The following is a 25,397-nucleotide window of genomic DNA, read 5'->3' on the forward strand; positions in this document are numbered from 1 at the left end:
CGGCTGCCCCGGCGTAGTTACGGCCCTGGGTGGATACCAAAACATTTAGTTTTATTCTGCAAATTTCCGACTATCTATTTCTTCTAAATAACAAACATCAAAATTAGCGAAATATAAGTCTCTATTGATACATTTATATTGCAGGCAGGACTCGGCAGCCGCCATGCTACCATCCAGAGAGAGGCAGTGAGAATGGTCCATACTTCTATTGTTGATTTTAAAATATAATCGTAATCGTTAAATAATACATGCACGCATGCAATATTTTTGTTTTAAAAATAAAAGTTCTGTTTATTAATTATTATGGAGAAGGGAGTATTTTTATTTATCATGGGTTTAAGCCATGTTCAATTTTAAACTGATTGCTATTTTAAATTTTTTTACTGCTAATGAAACTGAGTTTTTTTTATTAAAAATATTTCGAAAATACAAATATTTCTCTTAAGCTGTGATGTCAACAAGTTTGCATTAAATGTAAATTTTGGTGATTATTCTCGACTTGCATCATATTTATTCATCATTCAAGGTTTATACAGATAGTTATGAGTTAATCCTACATCATTATATATAGTTTTTGCTCGATATATATTACATTAACAGTTATAATAAGAGGATTTCTAAAAATTGTGGCCTGTTGGCATAAGTGGACCCATTATTCCAATATTTGTCGGTATATTTATGTGCCAGTTATAGGGTTTAATGGGGATATTTCCCTATCGTGATGTGTCGTGCTAACTACAATTGCCATATACATGCAATTAAAAGGGAAAAAAAAACATGTAGATGGAGTGGCTTCGAGTTATTTCTTTCGAGTTGAACCCTTTCTGTGACGTTTGTTTTAGTTTCTCGCGAGTCGCTGCCCGGAAATTGCCAAGACTTGGTGATTAATTTGCCTCAGACCACGATACGGAAATCTTACCATGGAAATATCCCCGGCTAAACTATATATTTAAGGATGCATACGTAATAAATATTGTACTACTTTCATATTCTCATAACATTGTTGGACAATAAAATGGGGTTCTACTATGAAACTCGTTAGTTAGTCATTTTTAGGAATATTATTGTATCGGGATCTTCGCCAAAATAATAGTTAAGTCTTGACAGGCAGTGACACGCAAGAAATTAAAAAAGTTATTACAGGAGGAAACCAAATTGAAAGGTATAATTCATAGCAACCCTTGGGTTCATTTTTATATGTTTTTCTTAAAACATTTTGCAAGTTTTGAATTCTATTTGGTGATTGTAGTTAGTATGACAGATCAAGATAAGACACCCTTATTTTTATGTTATAGAACCTGTAGTGTGTCTACTAATACAATTGACTACAGTACAGAACCCGTTATCCGGAAATCGGAAAACCAAAAAACCGGAACGAAATTCGATAAATTTTTCTGCCATTTTTAAAAAAAAAAAAAGTTTTTTTCCTCTTTAGATTTTAGGATTTTCCTTTCTTTTTTGAAAGATGTTTACCTTACCATCATTTTGGAAATAATCATTAGTGTATTACTTCATCGTTTTTTCTTCTTTTCAAGATTATTTCCAACTATTTTTTTTTTTTTTTAAGTTGGGTTTAACAATAAAAAAAGGCATTTTGTATCGATTCAGAAAACCGGAAAAATCAGTTATCTGGAATAGCAATGGTCCCGATCGTTCCGGATAATCGGTTCCCTACTGTAGTATATAAGACATGTTAACTCGATTTTATGGTGGGGGTATCTTTTCATAGATGAAAATTGACATTGTTGATAAATATATCCCCACAAACCCGATGAAATATTTTTTTTCAAGTCCTGTTGGGAGATTTTCTTGTCGTGATCTGTGGCTGAATAATTGTCAAGTCTTGCAACTTTTAGGCTGAATTGTCAGAACATGGTTTAACTTTAAACCTGGTCTAAACAGCGAAGTTAAACCAATCTGCATTGCAGAAACGGAGTTTAAGGAAAAACGCGGTTCTAAAGATCTAGTTCAGCCTTGTCTAAGTTAAACCTAGTCAGTTTATAAAATCTTATGAAAGAATGCCTCTTTTGGATTTTCTGAATTGACAATTTACTATTTTGTAACTTTTGTTTTCTTGAAAATAAACATTGAGATAATTAAATATCTCACTTGCTGAATGGGTCTTTCTTTTTGAGTGATTTTGTATATTATATTCAACCACTCAGAAGATAGACCTTTTCGGAATAAATAAAACGTGAGTTATGCGAAATTACAAATTTAAGGATTAAATAGAGTAAAATTACTTTTTTTAAAATTAAAAATCATGAATGTTTGTATAGACCAATTACTGATCTTAAAATAGTGCTATTGTTAATAAAAAGTATTGGATTCTTTACATGTTGACAATAATTATTACTATTTAATTTGTTTGATAGTTTCAAACATTGATTAGATTTTTTTAAAGAGGGGAGTTTTATTTATTTATAGAATTTCTTATCTCTTAACATATGTTTTTTAGTAGCAGTCAACAGATTTTTCAAAGCACATACATTAATTTATCTTTTTTGATTTGTTTGCTACATTTTTCTAAAGTATTAAAAAAAACATCACTTAGAAGTCACTTTATGAATATTTCTAAATCAGAGAATAACAACTTCATGTCATGAATAAAAGTTACTGTGCATGTTATAATTCTCCTTTTTATAAATTTTAACTACATAAATGCTAGTAGCTGGAAGTTGAAAAAAACTGTGTTTTTAAAACTTAATTTAGAAAAAAAAATTTTCACAGCCACTTTTCACTTTATTTTGTTACTATTAATGAAGTTCTAGTGTGAATTGGAGAAAACATTTTTTATTTCAACTAAATTATAAGAAAAATATAAGCGAAAATTAATTTGTTAAAGACTACATATGTGCTTTTGTAACACTAAGTGCAGAGATATTTACTTGAATAGACTAACTTAGTAGAATTTTCTAAAATTTTTATTTGCATGTCTCTAGCGCAGCTCAAATAGACTAGATGAAAAGAACTTTTCATTACTGCAATATGAGATAGCAATAATTTTTAGTTCATGCCATACCAAAATATTTCTTTGAACTGCTTTATGAGCTATGTTAAATCACATTTTAATTTTTTATATTTAATTGACTGAAAGTCATTTAAGATGCTGAAAACTGGTTCGTCTTGGCTGCATTTAAATAATTTTTCTGTGTATATTGTCAATAACCAAATAACCAGGAGATAAACTTTTAATGGTATGGAAACGAATGATTCTTGCCCTGTAAGAGTGGCAGAAAGCAGTTGTCTCTTAAGGGAAAATAGACTATTAAATGAACTAACACAATTCAGGGATATTTCCTTAACATGATCTGTCGGGCCAACTAAAATGACTGAAGTACCAAATGAATTTAAAAATTGCTATTTTTTCTAGATTTTTGCAATTGAGCATGTGAACACCACAACATGATTCTTTGAAGAGAGCTTGTTTCAACTAAGTAGAATTTTATTGACTCCTTAATAAATGAAGACGTGTTCATGTTTTTATTATTCTACATTTTTGAGATATATATAAAGAAAAAACATGAGAAACAAACTTTGCGTATGAAGTCAATGATAAAAGACAACAGATATGTGACATTGGTTGGCTCAATAACTTCATTCCATGGAATTAAAATTAAACACCATAATATTTTTATTCATGTCGGTTTATGTTACAGTTAAAATATGATTCGTTCAAAATATTTTTTATAGATCAAATAATGCTTATGTTTTATTGTTTAATAATTGAAAACTATAAAGCAATTTAAAAAATAAAAAAAGTAATTTAAAAAAAAATCTGTGTTATATAGTATGTATATAATATATAACATCTTATATGTTATAAAAAATTACAGATATCAGCATGGTGATAAATTTAGTAGTAAATCAAGTTAGTAAGCCTGAGAAAAAGTTTACGAAGTTATTAAGCATGTGAGTAATAAAAAGTGGTGTTTGAAAAAAAAAAAAAAACTTATGAAGTTCACAAAAGCTTACTTCATTCATTTTTAAATGCATACAAATCATTTTCCTCCCTTATTAATAGTTTCCAATTATGCTTTTAAGTAAATTTTCTAGAATGTGCATGCCCTTGAATTGCAAGAATAAAATCTAATACAATAGAATTTTTCCTTAATACAAATTTAAACTTTTAAGCTCATTTTTTCATCTTTATTAGTCCCGCAGTGGACTGATCGTTAAGACACGGTTACCAGTTAAACACTGAAGTCAAGCACCTTTGGCTGCAGTCAATAAGTGGGTGAGTAACCACTTTGATCAGCCTGCATAGGGACTAAGGGTGTGCTGTACCGGTTCTCATAAAACTGTTTTACCATGAAGTGCTAAACTTTGCTTGCAGGACGTCGGGTTACCAAATCAGGGGAGCCATCCCCTCTGCAGATGATCAAAATTGCAATGGCATGTCTTCGGATCACCAAAGTAAATAAAAATAAAGCAACCTGACACAATACCTTTCACTGATTGGTGCCAAAGTTATGGTCCTACTAATCTAACTAGTAGTCAATACCATATATATCATGTACTGTGCTATATTATCAGTCACTAAAATGATCTAAGTGATCAAAAATTTATAAATAGGCAATACTTCCATATCGGAATATGTTTGTGTCAACAACAATTGCCAAAAGAAACAAAATTATCTTAAAAGAATATGCAGTTGTTTACTTGGGAGAGATTACGAGTTAGCCCTTAAATTTCATACTTTGTCATGATGGGTTTTTTTTCTTTCTCGTAAGCTGTTGCCTGGTTGTGGGCTGAAATTTGATAAAGGTACACAGGTAGCAATCTATAAATCTCTTATGCTATATCATGTACTGTGTTCTTTTATCAGTAACTAAAATGATCTATGTGAGCAAAAATTTATAAATAGGTAATACTTCCAAATTGTAATATGTTTGTATCAACAACAATTGCTAAAAGAATCAAAATTATCTTTAAAAAATATACAGTTGTTTACCGGGGAGAGATTACAAGTTAGCCCTTGAATTTCATACTCTTTCATGATGTTTTTTTCTTCTTTCTTTCTTGTAAGCTACTGCCTGGTTGTGGCTTAAAATATGATATAGGTACACAGGTACCAATCTATAAATCTTTTCTGCTAATGGACAAACATATTCTTTTTTAAATATTGATAAACCTGAGGTCTTTAACGAACAATGGTTGCATGAGTGACTTACAAAACATCATTGTAAAAAAGTTTATCTATACTTAATACTAAGTCTCATAATCAAGTATTAATGTTGCTTACACAAATAGAAATAATATATATATATATACTTATTGTATTGATATATATTATATTGAAATTATGCAGATTCCTTAATGTTGTGCATTCATAGGAAAGGCACATAAGAAAATTATTTATAAAGATATGTGATCAACAAATATACTAAAATAAGGTTCTAAGAATGTGTGTAAGTCCTATAAAAATTTTACTTTGTATATTTTTTGGAAAAAATTATTAGTAAATTTTCTTTAAAAAAATTTTTTTTAAGACCAATTTTATAAACAAGTTAATTTTATGTCTAGAATACCAACGTTGATTATATCTATATTACTTACCTTCAATTAATTGGTAACTGTAAAGTTCTAACAAAAATCATAGCAAAATCAATCATAATAAAATGTTCCAAACATGATAGAAAAATTATTTTTCACTCATTTTCATTTATATAGAATGAAAAGAAATCAGATTATTTTATAAAAACAAGCATACATATTATTATACATCAATTTTATTTATAAAGCACTTTTTTATTCAGATTTTTGTTTGCCATATAAAGTTTTTATTTAAAAATCCATTATTTCTTAAAATTTTCTTTCTGAAATAAGTCAGATAAGTATTATTTTATTTGCAATAGAATATAAACCAATGTTCATTGTTCAATATTTAAAATATAATGTTCTGCATGAGAACTTTTCTTACAAACACACAACAATATTTAACGAAACCGAATTCTATTTCATAAAAAATATTTCTTTTTTGATTAACTATGCAATGATTCAAACATAACTAACTTTATTTTCATTATGATCGTATCTACAAAATGTAAACAAAACATCAAGACTTTTCCAAGTAGTGACAGATACGATTCCTTCCACCTGATTGGGTGAATTTCTCAACCAGGCAAAATTTTGGTGCAAATACATCCGATAAGCTTGGTCTTGCTCCAGTCTCGTTAAACCTCGGCAAAACCACGTTCGAGCAACGAAAACTAGTTTTTCGTTTACACCGGGTTTACGTAAACCGCGGAACTGGGGTTTAAACTACCGAGTTTAGACTGCGTTCTGACAATTCAGCCTTAGTTTCAGCGGCCCGCAAAAAAAAAAAATCACAGAAATGGACCATCTTGAAGGGTATGACTCGTAGCCGCTAGGACTGGTCGATGTTGTTGAATTCTGTGCCAACTGAAACCAGTATTGAATTTTTAAAGTTTAAGCAATATCCTTGTATTTGGTATCATTTAAAAGGAAATTTGGCGTAATTTATGAATTCAAAAGTTAATTCAGAAGTTATTTATTATTAGAATTATAGTAAAATTTAACATAGAGAACATTCTGTTTGCTGTACTGCGTCCTATCCATAATTTATGCATAGGTAAAACACCATATATTGTGTGTGTATTTACTGTTCACGAAAATGTGAATGACTTAAAATTACACGGTTGTTTGCCTAATAATTACATAGAATTACTAAATATAGTGACTTGCGACAATTGCTCAGTTGATTTTTTATTTCATAACCGTCATCGAACAGCCGACTCAAATTTGAGTTTATGGCTACCAATGTTCAACTCTGTAGCCTTGTAACTTTGAACTGAATCCAAAAGACAAGGGAACTCCTCAATCAGTACCCACAGAGATTTATATTTGTTATGAGACCTTGGGGAACTTAGTGACCCGACATATTTAACATGCATCAGTCACCATTTAAAATGGGAGGACTCTTTTGATGTTGCTATAGATAGTTTTGCAAGTGTAAGAAGTTAATGGAACAAAATAGGGTAGTTAATTTTGTTGTCCAAATAACTGAAATTGAGAAAGAAACAAACAATGCTCATGTTGTTTCTTTTAACATGGTTTAATAAAATAAAAACTTTCAAATATAGCTACAAAGATGGTTCACATGTCAGGATATTATGTCAGTACTGCCATCTTCAATTTTAAATAACCGAGGAGTATCATTTGACAGTGATATTTCCCTTTGCGAAATTTCTAAGATGTTTTCTCTGTTACATTTCATGTCTTTCTGTCATTTCGACTTAATAAAAGTATGTTTGCAATTTTAAAAGTCTTTATAATATTTTATTTTAACTTAAGATGTGATAATTAAAAAGAAAAAAAAAACATTACCTGCAATGTTTAGAATTTTGACAGTGCATGTCAAAAATGTGGGATTTTATTTGTGTCTGTTGCAAATACTTTTAATTAACTTGTAATTTAATTATGAGGCTGTATTATTATTTTATGCCAATTAATTAATTACGCATTGCAACCTAAAGTAGCATATTCTTGTAGAATTTTTTGTTTTCTGAAATATTTAATATCTATTTTAGAATAAAATACTTGTGTGATAAATAGCTATTTATTCTAGAAAACTTGAGAACTGATATTCTCATTTAATTAAAAGGCTTTCTTTTCAGATTAATGGACACCATATTGTTTGGCGCAGCATGTCCTCATTTGGACCTTGCGCCACTAAACCCTACATTCAATCAATCAATTTCAGATTAATGGGATGTCTTTTGCTAAAATTTTGAAATGATAGTTTTTATATATCTTATCGAATTTTTATATTTTTTTACTCTATTACAAATTTATGAGTAATTACATTTAACTGTGAACTCTGAACCTATTGCATCAATACAACTTCCATAGCAGGGGTCTGAGGGACCGATCAAGAAAAATTCAGGCTCAAGGCCCACCTAATTTTCTGGGCCCCTTACAAAATATTTTGAAATTAAATTACTGAAGAGTAGTCCTAATAATGAAAAAGAATTTTTTGAACTGCAAGGTGACCTTCACAAATTCTATAAATCTTTGTCTTGATTTATACTTATAAATATTTAATTCTTACAACTACTCAGTATTAACCGAGTACAATGCTAAAACTTGTCTGAGTATGCTAATATTAAAAATCTGTTCTTTTATCTGGTACTTGATAAAATACTAATTAAAATGATATTGTGTGCATATTGTGTTGGTTTTTTAATTTTCACAAATTATTTCTTAATTTTCACAAAATAGATACCTTTTAAGAAGCACCTAGACAGACCCCTGCATAATTAAATTGTTATATCCTGTTCCTTTAACTGTAAACTAAATCAGTAACTTTCTGTTAAAGAGCATGACTGGAAACATTTTATATCAGTAATTTAGACAATTCAATGGGATCCCATTTAGGCAATTTTAATAGCACTTGTTATTTCTAGCCTTTGAAAGACATTTTATTTCATACATATATTTATTTCATGTATTGAAGTATATATTTGCTGTTTCCTCATCAAAATTATAGTATGGACATTATTTGTTCTAACATTATTTAACTTTTATGAAATCAACATTTTTCTCTATGATTATTTTATAAATTCAAAATCTCTATATTTTTTTTTCAGTGACGCTGAAAATCATGAATTTGGAAGTTATACGAGGCTTTTTAGACCAAACAAACCCTGCTGCAAGGATTCAGGTTTCATATTTAGATTTTTTTTAATCTAATTGTTTTTATTATTTAATTTTGTAGAAGCCCCTTTTAACTTGTTCAAAGTTTCTATCAAATAAATGAATTTTCATTGCAAAGTCTTCAAAACCTACCATAACCGGTCAAATGACCGTTTAAGAGTATCGAAAATGCATTTTATCGCACATTTGACTTTTTCTAGCAAATAATTAATATTCTATTTTTTTTTTCTTTCGAAATATATACTTGTCATATATGCCTATTTCTACCACAACCAGTCAACAATTTATTGATTAGATATGACGATGTAATGCTTTTTTAACGTATTGTATTAGATGAGTTGCACATTTCTGTAAAGAATTGTGTAGTTAGTTCAATCAGAGTAACTGTGAATTTCAAGAAAGTACCTAAAATTTTAGATTGGCATTTTTGTGTCAGAAAACTTGACAAAAACTGCTTATATTTTTATTTTGATTGCATTACTTCATTTCTAACTAACTGTTAGTTTTTACCCAGAATAATGTTGAAGCAATGAAGACTGCACAAGTTCTTAGAAGAAATAATTATAATTATAAGAATAATTATAATTCTTAAACCTTCTAATAGTTATAAGAATAATACTAAGAATTATAGAAATGATAATAATTAGAAGAAATATGTTTGCGAAAAATGTACAATAGAAACACCTTGTACAGTAAGAAATGCGTTAGGCAATGAGTTAAAAAATCTTATTCTTTATGTTTGTAATGCATAAAAATTGACATTATACAATTTTGTTTTAGTATAAGAATTTTTTTTTTAGTTTATATCCTTTCTAACATGCATATATTTCATACATTCAATCAAGAAGCATAAAGTCCGGTCATTTGACCCCCGTGGCTGAATCGTGGCGACCCGGCGACATTGTTTCACAATGCTACTGAGCTCTGGCATAAAGATTTTTCATTTGGGAAGTAAAATTTTTTTTTTTTCTGCAGAAATTTTGGAAAGTTTCTATCTTTTCTTCAGACTTATATTCAAAATTATATGCCATTCTTGCCCATCGGAGTGGGAAAAAAAAGGTTTGAAATTTTTCTATTTTCATTTGAGAATAGTGAAGTAAAAAGTTTGGTTTTCTGTAGAAGTATGCGTTCTATTTTTTTTTGGCAATTATTGCTATTGATTTACACATAGTGTTTAAAATGTGATATTTTTAATCTAATAATATTTTTTACAACAGCTGAATCTTGAAACACTGCATTTGTAACCCCCCTTTTTAAAGAGTTCAATTTGGCGTGATTTCGCCATCAACCTTTTTTTTTTTGTTGTTAGTTACTGCTATGCTTCACTGTTTTTAATTGTTTTTAAATTTGATGATGACTTATAAAGAAAGAAAGAAGAAATAATTAGTGTGTTTTTTGAAAATGAATATTTCTTAAAATAAGAATTTCCCCCCCTCATTATTATGAAATATTTTATACTTAATGTCTAAAATTGCAAGAAAAGAAAAAAAAGAAAACATCGATTCAGGGTTTGCTCTGATGAAGAGTATTTTGTCCTTATTTTTAACTTACACTTCAGTAGAGGCACTTTTTTGTTTACTTTTTGTAAAAGTAGTCCCAAAAAATGTCCTGATTGTTTTTGTAGGAGGATGTCTTTTAGTCTGATTGATATTAAAAAGAGATTTAACTACCCACCTCCTGAACAAATATCTAGAATTTAATTAATTGAATTTTAGATGTGAAATTCAAAGAATGAAATTCAATATAACACTGCTAAAAAACCTAAATGAAATTCATTAATGCTAAAAAATCTTTCGAATTTTTATTAGAAATTAACACTTTTAAGTTGAATAGTTTTTTGCTTTTAAAGCTTTTTACCATTCTTTTTGTGATAAAATTTTATAAAACGTTATATTTACATTTCAGATAATTAGTTTATAAACATTATTGTATTATACTTCATATTATTTTAATATAGACAAGAATATATATTGTGATATTTATTTCCATTTTGTTTTTTCAGCAACAATAGTTAGGTATAGAAATTGGAAGAAATTTTTTTTCATAAATGAAAATCGTTAGTTTCACCTCAAGCAAAACTTCCTTTTGAGGAATTTCTTTTTTGATGATTCCAGTAAAAACTGTTTAATACAATTCATAGTTCAAACACAGGTCGTATTTGCTGGCATTGATCATTAATGACACCTGTGGCAGAATTTTTTTGAGCTATCTGCGCTCTCTAGCACTAATATCTTTCTGCAAGATACTTTTAATAATAACAAGCATAAATGTTACTCATTTAAAATAACGAAAGGGCTCTGTTTACGAAAGAAATAACTTTGTAATTTTTTTAATTGAACGTGTAATAATTTTTTATTCTAATATTATGGGTGATATTCTCGCATTTAATGGGGGGGGGGAGGGAGAGTGCACAAATTATTTCCTTCTTCACATTTCGTAAATAATCATTACAATAAAAAAAATCCTGAAATCCGTAGTAGTAATTGCTGAAAAAAAGATTGACTCTTCAAACGCATGTTTTGTTTCGAGATTAGGATGTTATAAATAATATCGTATAAAAAAAATCAGATTTAAAAACTATGGAGAAATGAATAGCAATAACTGCCAAAAATTCCATAGAATTATTGCCTTAAAAAGTAAATACTCAAATGCACGATTCGAATTTTCCATATTGTTTAAAATACATCGGGGCATTTATAATCCATGGGAAAATCAATATCAATAACTGCCAAAAACAGTGGTATTGGCGTAAATTGAGCTCGTCAAATTTTTTTTAATCTAAATGCATGATTCAAATATTACATGCAAATTTCGTAGAAAAAAAAGTTATCAATATATGTTTTTTGCTCTTCAAAAAAAAAAAAAAAAAATCTTTCTGCAAGAATTCTAACGTTCTGTAACAATGTTGACGTGTCGCTGCGTTTCTGCCACGGGGCTAGTAAGTGACTAAGTTCATACTTCATACAAAGTTCACAGTTAGTGGATATTTGCTAGATACAGTTCTTGAACTTATTGTGATATAATTTTTATGAACATAGTAAATAAGTAGAAATCACTTTAATTTTGAATAATGCATTAAATTTGTCAGCCACGAGAAATGAAATAATTTGTAGAAAGAGTTTATTCTATGATTCTAATAACTGATGAAATGTCTATCGAAGTAGGATAAATCCTTGAAATTTCTTCTAATTCACAAAAGGCTACAAAGGGAAAGGGATGAACGGGTATCTTTAAGGAATCAGAACTTATAGATTGCATGAACACGTACAATGACCCCTGTGTTTAGATTTTTCCTTCCCCCCCCCAGCATTCTGGAAGAAATCTCAATCCTTCATAACCCCTGTGGTAGAATCGTGGTGCCATTGTCGCAGAATGTTGCCGAGTTCTTGCTGAAAGATTTTTCCTTCCGGTAGTAAAAAATTTAGCTTTTCTTTTCTGCAGAAATTTCTGAAAGATTTTATCGTTTCTTCAGAATTATATTCAAAAGATGCTTTTATTGCTCATCGGGGTGGGAAAAAAATGCTTGATTTTTCTATTCTCATTTAAGAGCAATAATGATGTAAAAAATTTTGTTTTCTTTTCTGTAGAAATTTTCATTCTATTTTGTCATGCAGTTATTACTACTGATTTCAACATAGGTTTTAATATCTGATATTTTTAATACAATATTATTTATTGCAACAGCTGAATCTCGAAAATGAAGACACACATTTAGCTACGCCTTTTGAGTTGTCCGATTCTCGTGATTTTGCCCTCTCAATCTTTTTTTTCGGTAGTTACTGTTACGGATTTCATGATTATTTTTTTAATGTAATGATGAATTACAAAATGCGAAAAGGAAATAATTAGTGTGTTATTTTCCTACAAAATGTGAGAATATCGCCCCTAATATTAGAATAAAAAAAAAATTACATATTCAATTAAAAAAATTATTTTATTTGAACCGATTTTTTTTGTTGAAGTTAACGCTTGTGTTACTTTAAATTTGTAACATGTATTGTTTTTTTTTAAGCATCTTGCAGAAAGATATTAGTATTAGAGAGGTATGTTGTAGGGTTCACGGCACTAACATAACACTCAGCTCTTCAATTGTCAATGATCTTAACCAATATTAAAGTGTCAATGTTTTTAAACACTTGTTAACTATATATGAATCTTAATACTAATATTATTTTTATCAGGCTATCCAATACTTTGAGCAACTGAAAGATTCAGAAGATGGATGGAAGTTGTGTATCAATTTCTTGACTAGTGATAACAAGCAGTAAGGACTTATTATCAATTTTTAGAAGGACTTTGAACCAAAAATTGTCTTTAATTTCTAACCTCTTCCCTTAACAATTTTTTCGAAAAAAAAAGCAAAAAATCAGCATATTTTTTTATTTTATTAATAAATACAAGGACCATACGATTGGGGAGTTGAATGTGTTTTTATTTAAAATTGCATTTTATATTACTACATAATAGCTGCAAAAATATATAATAAAAAAAAATTTTGTCCAAAAAATTGAAATTGTGTAAAAACATTAAAAGAAAAGAACTAACTACTACAGGTCTCTCTCACGCAGACTCGTAGATTTAACCGCTTCCCTTAACCAATTTCTTTGAAAACAAAATGCAAAATATCAACGTATTTTTTTATTTCATTCATAAATACAAGGAACTAAAACAAAACATAATACACAAGTTCTAAGTTGACATCTTAATTTTTTTTTTACGTGTAAAAAATATTTAATGTACAATCAGTTTACTAAACCGAGTCATCTCGGGCAAATGAAAAAAAGTTAAATATTAATCTTTGTATGATAGTTTTTAAAACAAGGGTCAGCAAAAATGAATAATTTCCAAATGCCAGTGAAGTGATATGCCATTTTGTTTGCCATTTTAAATTTGCTATGTAAATTCAGCAACCATCATGTATACAATCACGTAAAACATGTTCCACAATATAACTTCAAAACTCCCTAACAAAACTGCATAATATTATTTTCTTCCCCTTTCATACATGAAAAAACAAAATGTACTGACAAATTCTGCTTCTCGGGATCATAAATATTTGCAATATACCTGTGTTAACTCGCTATATATAATCAGGGAAGCGGTTGAATATAGAAAAATCAAGTTCACAAAATTTCAAATGTTAGAAGTTTTCAAAATGTCAAATTTCTACTGAATAATTCGGTCATAATTATTATTATTTTTTTTTTGCATTTTGATATTTTGAAAAAAAAATTTTTTTCCAACAATTTTAACTTCATGGTTTAGATTACTCTAGGTTTTAAGCTACCAATTTTTCTGAAACAAAATTGCCATGAAGCAGTGTTTTCACTACAGCGCGAGAATGCGAGAATCTCGCATATATTTTTTTCTCGCAATAAGAAATTATTAACGTGAGAAGTTCGCGCTCTCTATAAATCAATTTCAAAATGCACGAATTTTGGGAAAAATTTAGTCTTTTGCCATTTTGAATAAAATCCGTTTCACTTTTCTTCCTTGATCTTTCATTATTTTGAGCATCGGTCCTTGTTATCTAGCTTCACTATTTATCTGTATTGTTCAGAACCGGTGCGAACAGCAGAACACAACCCCTCTGAACTGCGGAACCCCTTTCAGAACACATTTCTCTGCAACCACGTGTTCACCGTAGGTAAGGTTTCTTCATGTAAGACGTTTACATTTTTTGTGCATGAATTAAGATGGACAAATAGCTTGTTAAGGCGACATCCTCTACTCCGTAATGGACAAATGAAAATGAAACAAATGTCAGTAGAAACGGTCAAAACGAAACAAATACGGATATTTTTCAGCCAAATAAATATAATAGCCGATGAAGAAGTAGATATAGAACATTTTCCATATGATGATGCAGCAAAAATATTCAATTAGAAGATGTGAAAAATGTATTTTAATTAAGGAAATAATTTTTTTCCAAGTCTATTCGTGTTTTTTTTTAATTTTTAGAAATCTCACTTAACGTTTTGAAATTTCACCCTGTTTTTGAGAAAGGGCGAGAAATTCTCTCTCATTTTTTTTCTGTAATGAATACACTGCTTGAAGCTTTTCTCTGACTGTATAGCGTCCTTTTAAATGTTCTCAAATGTTCTGACTAGAAAAGTCTCCTAATTTCATGAAATTATTTATACTTTCACTCATTTTTTATTTATTCTATTTATTAACAATAGCATGTTACTATTGAAATTGCGAAATTTCAGTATGTTAAGCCATAGGCTCTCATAATATTAGTTTTGTGTACAAGTGTTTTATGGCTTTGAACAATGTTGTTTGTTGTAGGGTTATCAAGTTTTTATTCTGTCATATGTCAGTTTTTTCAGTTTTAGCCATTGTTTTCTCACCTTAATAATTACTGCAAATTATCTAAATAACATTTATTTAAATTCAAATATTAATTTTCTTATGTGTATCAACATATTTTTAAAAGAACATTTCTGTAGAAAAAAATGTCTTTTTATTTTATATTTCTAATGGCAAAGGAAAATGACCGACTCTTATAAGATCAGAGACGATTGTGCTCCGTAAAAAAATCCGGATTTTTCGTTAACAGCGATCCCGAGTTTTCTGGAGCTCCAAGATTGTTTCCGCTGTTGATTTTTTTATTAAATTGTTTATTTATACTATTACTAGTGTGTGCAAAGGTATGACTGCGTCTCGTGAATATTGAATCAAACCTAAAATTTATTTGTAAATGAAGCACACTTCATTCAATTAATCATTTTTTTTATTATTATTTCTTTCTTTCTTTCTTTATTTATTATTTTGTTCAACTATTCTTCCTAATTGATGCTAAATAGGATAATTTTAATAGGAAACTTTTTTCTTCATTTTGAATTTTTTTTACTCGTCAACTGAACATCGTGAGGTTTTTATTTCGTTACTATCACAAGTGCTACAATAATGGATGACAAGTGCGGTCATAAGAATGATGTAATTAAATCCATAAATTTAAGTGCGAAACTTTTTTTTCATTTAATACTGTTAAATTTTATTTATAATTAATACTGTTAAATTATTATTATTAAAATACTGTTAAATTATTATTATTAAAATACTGTTAAATTTTATTATTTGTAAATAGAATTAAATAAATTGGATAAATTAAGATAATATAGTAACTTTAATAGTAACTCCTTTATTTAATGATATTTTTCAAATGAGGTTTTTGATTCCACTTTATGTTGTACTTTCCATATATTTAAATGCAAAATTTCTTACTTCGTCCAGTTTTGGTCACTGGTCTGATTTTATTGAAATAAAATATCATATTGTAAGTGGTCTAAATATAGTCATCAATCTGACAAAAATGAAGAAGTTAATATAAATAAACAACACAAATCTGATATAAATCTGTTATAAATAAAGGCTAGTAGCATTTCATTCAAGTCAAAATCGGCCCTAGAATTGGACACAGATTAACTGAAGTGGATCTAGTTGTGATAATGAAATGGATCCAAGCAATTTTTTTTTACTAGACTATATAAAATTTTGTGTTTATAAATTTATTAATTTTTATTTTTTTATTTTCTAGACAAGATACTGTTAAGTTTTTTTGCTTTCAAGTCATATCACATTATGTTAAATACAAGTAAGTTTCTTACATTTCTTTCTATATATTTATATTTTATTTATGTTGACTCATTCTTTTAAAGTAATCATCATTTGTCATCATCTCTGAATATTTAGTTAAATTAGAATTTTACTGCAGAATCATATGAAGAATCAGCCTAGAAAAAAAAGAAAACAAAAGAGTCCCTCTTGTCATTTTTGCTGAACAACCATTTCACAGTAGTGGAGTGCAAAAATTATGAAATACTGTGTTGTTGAGTGGCAACTATGTATAATGTCTGAATTTTATCTCTGATTTTCTTTTCTAAAAAGGTTGATAACTATTTAATATGTTTTATTCAATTTATAAATTATTATTTTTAATTTAAAATAATTACTCCAAAAAAATTAAATTTTTAAAAACAGAAAAATCAGTAGCTATTTATTTTAAAAAATTTTTTCGTTTAAAATATGTATGGATTGTTTTTTTTTTTAAAAAAATACAAAATTTTTGGTATACCAAATTTTTTAGTTTAATTTAGTAAATTTGAAAGACTTTTTTTGAAAGACAAAATTTTAATCAAATTTTAAAATTAAACTTTTTTATCCATGTATTTTAATTAAAAAATAAATACATATTATTTTTAATTTAAGACAGTTATTCTATAAAAGAAAATAAATAAATAAAAAAAAAATGAATAGATATTTATTAATTGTTTTTAATTTTTTACTTAAAATATGTATGGATTGTTTTTTTTTTTAAAAGAAGTACAAAGTTATTTAGTGTACCAAATTTTTTAATTTAGTAAATTTTAAAGACAAAATTTTAATTAAATATTACAATTAAATTTTTTGTTTTATGCATATATTTTAATTAAAAAATAAATGCATGTAAGGTTTTTTTAAAAAAAAATAATTTAAATTAAAAAATAATTTATAAATTGAATAAATTCTAAATTGAATAATTTATAATTGGATTTTAAGAAAATTGGCTTAATTTTTCAAAATTAAAGATTCCTCCCAAATGGTTTTTGTTACAAAACCCAGAAAAAGTCAATGTTTGTTTTTTCCTTTAAGAGAATGCTAAAATACTTTTTCACTCATTTAAAATTGAAAGTTTAGAGAAAAGCGGTAGAATTAGCCATGAAGTTTCAATTGCTGAATGTCAAAATGCAAACAAATTGCAATATTATAGTAAACCTTCAAGGGACCGAAATTTTGGTTCACTATATCCGTACTGCAAACAATTTTAACTCATTTTTTCGAACAGCTACATTTTGTCTTCACATTATTTAAATAAATGACCCATGAAAAGAAATACAAAAATGACTGAAAAATAATAGGTTGCTACAAAAATGTTTAAACTTTTATTTTTTATGACTCTTCGTCTTGCATACAAAAAATTTAAGGATGGCTTTTATTTAGGAATGGGAAACCGAGATAGAAGAAGCAAACAAGAAAGAAAAAATACTTACGGCTACATTCCATTCAATAGATGGTTTTAAAAATCGGTACATGTATTTTAAGTAATTTCAAAATTACTAAAAAATGAAGCAATCAGTCAAAGACAGAAAAAAGTATCCAATTTCCTTTCTTCTTTAGATTCACTCTATCCACAAAAATAGTATTATATGTGTATAGCAAGGCACGAACATTTCGTTCACTATATTCGGGGGTTCACAACCAACCATGTTCACTATAGCAGGGTTTGACTGTATAACGATTATGCTATTGGGAAGCTCTTTCATTTTGTTATTTTGAATGCCTTTTTTTGAAAAGCATTTTAAAATTTGCTTGAATTCATTTTTCTCTGAACTTCTAATGTTTAAATTATCAATGAAATATTAAGTGTTCTCCCTTGCATCATCTTGAAAAAAAATAACAGGAATTAATCCTTCTAAACCTTGTATGGTGTGTAGGCGTCTTTAAAAAGTGTTTATTTTCAAAAATTCGATTTTTTTTTTCTTTACCAGGTCGATTTTTGCCACGTATTATGCAAAAACGTGCTTTTCACATTCAACGTTTTCACAATTCATTTTGGCATACTGTCGGTCCATAGTGTATGAAAGCTCCAATCATTTCACATGTTTGATGAAATATACTGAGCTGGGTCGGTGAAATTATTGCACTCTCATGCAAAATATTCTCAATTTGTCAGGTCTTATTTTCCACCCTCTGATATCAAACCGAAATATCTCTCGATCTTTTTATATTGGCTAATATAATCAAGAAAAGAGTTGTCAGAAACTAGTTATTTTATCATGATCATGTAAAGTCTTTCAAAATTATTTTGTATTTTGTTAATGCATATAGTGCTTAAAAATATTCTTTGAGTTTCTTAAAAAGTACTTAAAAGGTGCTTACTTTTTGTTGAAAATTCTGACAACGCATCCTGCCTTGGAATAAAGTTAAAAACAGGATACTTCTTTTCTTTCAGATATTCTTATGCAGAGACAGGACAACAGCAAATCATAAGAGAGTTTCTGAAGCATTGGATTCAGCTACAGGTATCATTTAAATTTGTAAAAAAAGAAAGATAAATATTTAGTTCATTTACTGATCCTTTAAATCCAGTGGCGTAGTTAAGGGGGACAAAACCCCCTCCGACATTCTACATTACTGAATCAATGATCTATTGTATGGCATGGAGGATGCAGACATAAAAAAGTTTTCACTATTCACTTTTTGTAATTTAAATAGTAAATATATATATATATATTCAGATATATATATNTATGTTACCGTTAAAGTAAAATGTGAAATACGTTGTTTCATAGAATAACTAGATGATTCATGGAACTAATTGGACAAATCAATTTTTATTTTAATTTTATTACTGTTGTTGAACAGCCGACCCAATTTTTGGGTTTATGACTTCTAATGTTCAACTGCGTAGCCTTGTAATTTTGAACCCAATCCAGAAGACAGGGGAACTCCTGGATCAAGTATTGGGAGAAATTTTGCCTTCGTGAAGGATTTTTTGATGGAACTAACCCGCATTTGCATTGCATGGAGAGAAAGATCACGAGAACCTTCCACGGTTAGTCTAATGGCAAAGGGATCCATTGAGATGTGGATTCGTATCGACCAGCCATTGGTGTTATTTGAACCCGGTTCACATCATTGAACCGTGTTCAACGTTTAGCAGGAAGTTGTATCCCCTGAGCCATCAGGGCTCATACAAATCAATTAAAATATATAAAATTATTGAATTATACTATTTAAGTAAGTATTCTATAGAATAACTTGATCTATTAAAGTATAAAACTCGAAAGCACTTCAAACCAGTCTGTTTTGAACTGCTTATAGCTACTTTGTAGTGACGTGTGTGCTTTTTGTCATAGTCGTTAATCATGAGCAATAATAAATCTGCTTTTCCTTATTATTCATCAATTAATTATCCACAGTAGGGATGTATTTTTCAGAGATTAAGGTTTATTTTTAATTATTTTTTTCTTAAAATAACTACTGTAATAACTAGGAAAAGTATGAAAATTTTCTTACTCTAACTGACTTGTCTAGTTACTTCGAAAAATACCTAGTTATCCTATGAAATACCTGAATTGTACACTTTAACGGTAACATGTGTATCAAAAGGGGATAACTACCCTCGAACATACATTAAAACTACCCCACTGTTTAAACCAGTGACTAAATTTCCTTAATTTCTTCTCCTGTTATGTGTATTAAATGCAGCAGTAAATGCCATTTTTTGTGAAAATACAATTTATTTAATGTTTTGACTTTAAAATATTCCCTCTTTAACAGTATGTGTCACAATATTTTGTCTGAAGGAAACTACTATATTGCATTTTCCTGTCTAAGATACTGTTTTTTATAAAGTAAAATATGTTGAAAATTTGAGTCATCACTTCTTAATGCATTCAATTTGCTCAGATTCCATTGTAAGTTTATTTTGTTTCTCCATAGCCTTTTCAACGGTTTTTGTTAAAAAACTCCGCTTAATTTTAAAAAACCCTATTTTTAGTACGATATTATGATGCGTGAATTTCAAATTTGAGTTATCACTTTTCGCAATACATATATACTAGGAGGCTTCGCCCCCTGCTAGCTGGCGCTCGCCAACCCTCGGAACTGCTTTCGCAGTTCATTTCGGATTGCTTCGCAATCCGATGCTCGCTTTACTCGCTCATTGGATACGTTCTTAACGTCTAGCTTTTGTATACTTTTTTGAACACTGAAGTTCCGAAAACTTTTCACTGTAGAAAATTCTAAACCTGTGCATTTCAATATTAATTTGAAATTCCAAACAGTTCACATATTTTTCTTAATTATATCTCTTATATATTTTTATCTTTCTTATATCTTATATATTATATCTTATATTATTTTTCATAATATCTTTTCTTTCGTTTTATATAATATAGATTCAAAATAATTCAAAATAAAATAGCAATATCATAACACTTCTCATTTCTGCCAATGAAAAGGAACTATTTCAGTACTCATAACCAACCAAAAATGAAGTAATCATAGTAAAGGATTTATTTTAAAAGCATATTGAACTTAAAAAGGCAAACATATCGCACTTTCACAAAGTAACAGAAATGCGAAATAATCGATTTCAACAGAAGTTTAAGTACTCTTGTACAATGCATGACATCATGATCCACGCATGAATGACCGACAGCAAATGAAAATGAGCACTGGTAGACCGTGACGTCGCCGGCGTAAGTTGAAGGTATGTGAACATTAGGTCATCATATGCAGGGCTGAAGAAGATCTTTACTTTATTTTATATTTCAATCGATCAAATTAGAAAAATCCCTTTTCGCTCTTATTTATCTCACAGAAATTGGCAAAAAAAAAAAATGCGTCATAAATTGATTATTTGAATGTGAGATTTGATCGAGTGTCTTCATAATATTGTAAAAATGCAGGATTATCAAAATCACATGGAAAAGCTTAGCAATACCTGCTTTTAGAAATAAAAAAGATGATATACGATAAAATCTCACGAGTTGTAATGTGATAAGTGTATCAGGATTTGAAAATCCCATGTGGAAATTAGTAGCTATAAATGTTTTAAATAAAGAGCATTAAACGTCACCTAGAGTTACAAGGAAATCTTCAAAATAAAGCGAAAAGTAGTCACTCAATTTCGTGTGTTGTAATATCGTATTAAAAATATTAGTTTTCTCTTTAAAAAAATCATACACTAGAATTTCTGAAAATTGAGAGTGCATTGACACAAATATGTGATTCAAAGTTTTCAACAATTTTTTATTAAAAAAAAAACAACATAAACAAATTCATTGTGTTCAAAAGCTTTTGCAGGTCATACCAGGGTTGCATGTGGTCTACAGGCCACAGGCTGTACATCCTTAAATATATATATGTATATAAATAAATTGCAATTTTAGTATCTAGAGCGTTTGCCTTCCAATGAGGTGAACCAGGTTCCAGTCCTAAAGATAGCAGGTCAATATGAATTCCACATCCTACTTGCACCAACCACAATGATGATGTAAAATATCCTCAGTGGTAGATGGATCATGGGTTAGAGTCCCCTTGTTGCTAGGCTAACCGTGGGAGGTTTTCATGATTTTCTTCCATGTGACCCAAATGCGGGTTAGTTCTATCGAAAAGTCCTCCACGAAGGTAAATTTAGGTCACTACTCAATCGAGGAGTTCTCTTGTCTTCTGGATAGGATTCAAAATGACAGACTACGGACATGGGTGCAAGTCTTCCATCCCCAGGACGGATTTCCGTCTTTCGAAAATGTCCGCGGACGGAAGTAAGACGGAAACAAGACTGACTCGATGACGGAAATCGGAAATTTTTTTTCTGTCCCTAAAAATATTTTTTAGTTCTACGTTATTGGTCTACTTTCTTATGTCCTGTTGTTATTTTATCAAAAGACAGATAAATAAATATTTTTTGTACAGTATTTAAACTTGATGTATTATGGTAAAGCTTTCTTAGATAGTTTGCATATGTCGAGGGGGTATTGTATATGTTAGGCATTTCAGTCAAAAAATTTTCAGTCTTGGCCTTTTTTCCAACTTGCACCCATGGCTACGGAGCATCGGTAGTTGTAAACTCGAAAATTGGGTTGGCTGTTCAACAACGATTATAAAATAAAATCTTAAGAATATGAATTAAAAATTGGTTTATTTAAATAAATAAATAATTATTTTAAAAATTANTCAAAATGACAGGCTACGGAGCATCGGTAGTCGTAAACTCGAAAATTGGGTTGGCTGTTCAACAACGATTATAAAATAAAATCTTAAGAATATGAATTAAAAATTGGTTTATTTAAATAAATAAATAATTATTTTAAAAATTAGATTTAAATTATAATTGCTTGAAGTGGATTCATAAATATTAATGAAATAATTCATTTCAGTGCTCATCACCACAGCCGGACTCAGGCCTCATTCTGAATAAAGCTGCTCAGATTATTTGTATTGTGTTTCTAGCTGATTATCCAACTCGCTGGCCATTATTTTTTGATGATATATTAGGCATGCTAAATCTTGGAATGACTGCTATAGATATTTATCTCCGCATCTTGTTAGACATCAACTCTGAAATTGCAGATAGAGAAATACCCCGCACTCAAAAGGTACAAATTGTTTTTTTTTTTTTTTTTAGATNCACTGAACTTTTCGTTCTTCGCCATAGAAGATGCCGGAATTGTTACTCATTTAGCGTTACCCAGTGGGCACCTGTGAACCAAAGTCACTGAGGCGAGCAACGTTACCCACGCCATACTGCTACAAACCCGTTCATAGGGTGGGACACATTCACACAACAGAAGACAACACCGAGAGAGAAACATCCATGCCCAGAGCGGGATTCGAACCCGCAGTCTAACCACTCGGCCGGCAAGGTACAAATTGTAACATTAAGTATGTCTATTTTATCGTCCCTTATCAGTCGAAATACTTGGCATAGGATTTTAATACAGTTACCTTCAAGGGACTTTCAGTTCTCTATAACTTCACTATATCCGTTTTGCAAACAATTTTAACTAATGGTTCCAAACTCCCCCCGACACATTATTTAAATAAATCACCCATAAAATGAAATACAAAAATGGTGAAAAGTAACTATTTTGGCCATATGTGTAGTATTCTAGTTAAAAATCTTTTTACTTTACATTGTAAACCATATTGATGTATTTTCTTACCACTATCCCCCCCTCGTAAATCAATCTTTCGTTTCATTCAATTGATTTCAAATATGGGATTTCATTCTCAATAAAAACAAAAAATGTGAATCTAAGCTTCTACCTCGTAATCAATCTGACAGATTTGAGAAGTATTTTTTGTTGTTGTCTGCAGTCACACTTAGTCTCTTTACATCAATACACACAGGGCTGGATTACCAATTAGGCCAGACTAGGCCATGGCCCCCAATGATTAGCGGCCCCCTTGAAATGGATTTTTTGAAAATAAATGTAAAAAAATTAAGAAAAACAATGTTTTTTAAAATTTTTTCAAAATGTTATGATTATTTTTTGGTTCTAATGTAACAAAATAAAGCAAAATTTAATTTATTATTTATTTTAAATATGCTTTCTTAAATGAAATGAAATACTTTTATATTTGAATAAATAAAATCTGAGGGCCCCAAAAATTTGAATAGCCCCGCGTACGCTTAATCCGGCCCTGAATACACTTTCAGGAATCGGGATTGGTTTTTCTACCGGACGGAAAGTGTTGTTTCTCGACATTCAATTTACAAACTAGTACATGTATTATCAACTTATGGTGACCTCACGGGATTTCTCTGAACGTCTTGTTAAAATTAACACTATTATAAAATTAAACATACCAACACTTAATATAATACTTATTTCTAAAATAGCCTATCAAATAACTGGACTTTGTTTCTTCATTGAATGTGTGAAATATGGATGTTAGGAAGGAAATAAACTGAAAAAAATACTTTATTATAATTAAACAAAATTGTATATTCACAATTTTTATGTATTACAAACACAAAAAATAAGAATTTTTAATTCACTTCTCAACACATTTTTTACATGTATAGGAGGTTTCCATTGTACATTTTCTGCCAACGCATTTTTTTCTAATTATTATTTCTATAATTCTTGTAATTATAAGAATATATAAAAATTATAATTCTTATAAGAATATATAAGAATTATAATTTTTATAATTATTCTTATCAGGGTTCATTCCAGGCGGGGTTTGGGGGGCGCACCGCCCCGTATGCCCTTTTGATGAGAAATTTCCGCCCTGTTGCCCTTTACTCCTTTTATCCCGCCCTAATATAATAAAATGCGCCTTTGTGTGTCCCCTCCAAAACGATACTACCTTCCTGCAAGAAATAATTATTTTGTTCTGTCCCCCTACTTAGTGATACTTTTCTTGAAATCAACTTGTCTTCCGTCTAGCTCAATAGCTATGGGTAAATGAAAATCCGAAATGCTCTCCCTCCCCCCTCTTTACTATTTCCTTTTGAAGTTAGTAATTTAAATAAGAGATCTTCCAAGAAGTTCCTCCTGTCAGGGAATGCTCCCTGCAGCTGTGTGGGTTCCTATTTTCTCCTTTTAGAAAAATTTATTTTTCGTAGAAATGGACGTACAGTGCCCGCTGGTTATTAAAATCACTTTCGTTTTATGCTCTTTTGATTTTATTAAGCAGCTAATTTTATTAAGAGGCAATTCAACGTTTGAAGAAAAAAAAATCACATTTTTACGATAAATTTTAAATGCACACACTTTAAAAGCTGAAATAATGACAACATTAATGCTTTATTTTAACTAATTTAATTATTTTAATAAAGTAAAACCCTACATAAGATTAAATTTACAAAAGTTATGCAAAAAACTGATCAATGGTTGCTTGAGTTGCAGTATTTAAAATTAACTTTTCAACATCATTTGAGAGTTTATAGCAGTTTTTATAGTTTTCGATATTCCTCCTCTTTGTTCTAAAGCTTGCCGCAATACATTGAGTGCTTTTCTGACTTCCATTGAAGATGGCACTGATGAGTTAATTTCATCTTCTGAGTCTGATTCCTCCATTTCTTGATTGGAAATAACTTTGCAATTTTTGATGTCTGTAGCAATTTCAGAATCAGATTTTTCTCCTGATGTTTGCAGGTTATCGTCAATAGCTACGTAACGTGAAAAATTCTTGTCCATTTAATTTTCTTC

At 29.3% G+C, this 25,397-nt stretch overlaps 1 protein-coding gene across 8 annotated transcripts in view; it reads left to right on the forward strand.

Annotated features, from left to right (window-relative positions):
- Positions 1–231: 231 nt before the first annotated feature.
- The window catches only part of LOC107443002 (exportin-T), a 100,693-nt gene continuing 75,527 nt past the window's right edge, over positions 232–25,397 (forward strand). For 3 of the 8 annotated variants that reach the window (XR_011636312.1, XM_043054620.1, XM_043054622.1), the window contains exons 1-6: positions 528–546; positions 8,613–8,686; positions 12,861–12,943; positions 16,223–16,279; positions 18,677–18,746; positions 22,614–22,832. Coding sequence is in view for 7 of the 8 variants with exons in the window: in XM_043054620.1 (XP_042910554.1) it covers positions 543–546; positions 8,613–8,686; positions 12,861–12,943; positions 16,223–16,279; positions 18,677–18,746; positions 22,614–22,832 (507 nt within the window). In the remaining variant the exon portion in view is untranslated. Of the gene's footprint in view, positions 1,163–8,612; positions 8,687–12,860; positions 12,944–16,222; positions 16,280–18,676; positions 18,747–22,613; positions 22,833–25,397 lie in introns of all 8 variants that reach the window. The other 5 variants (XM_016056725.3, XM_071178197.1, XM_016056726.4 and 2 more) reach the window with 5 other exon arrangements.

Source organism: Parasteatoda tepidariorum, chromosome 3, assembly GCF_043381705.1.
Source record: "Parasteatoda tepidariorum isolate YZ-2023 chromosome 3, CAS_Ptep_4.0, whole genome shotgun sequence".
NCBI classification, from domain to species: Eukaryota; Metazoa; Arthropoda; class Arachnida; order Araneae; family Theridiidae; genus Parasteatoda; species Parasteatoda tepidariorum.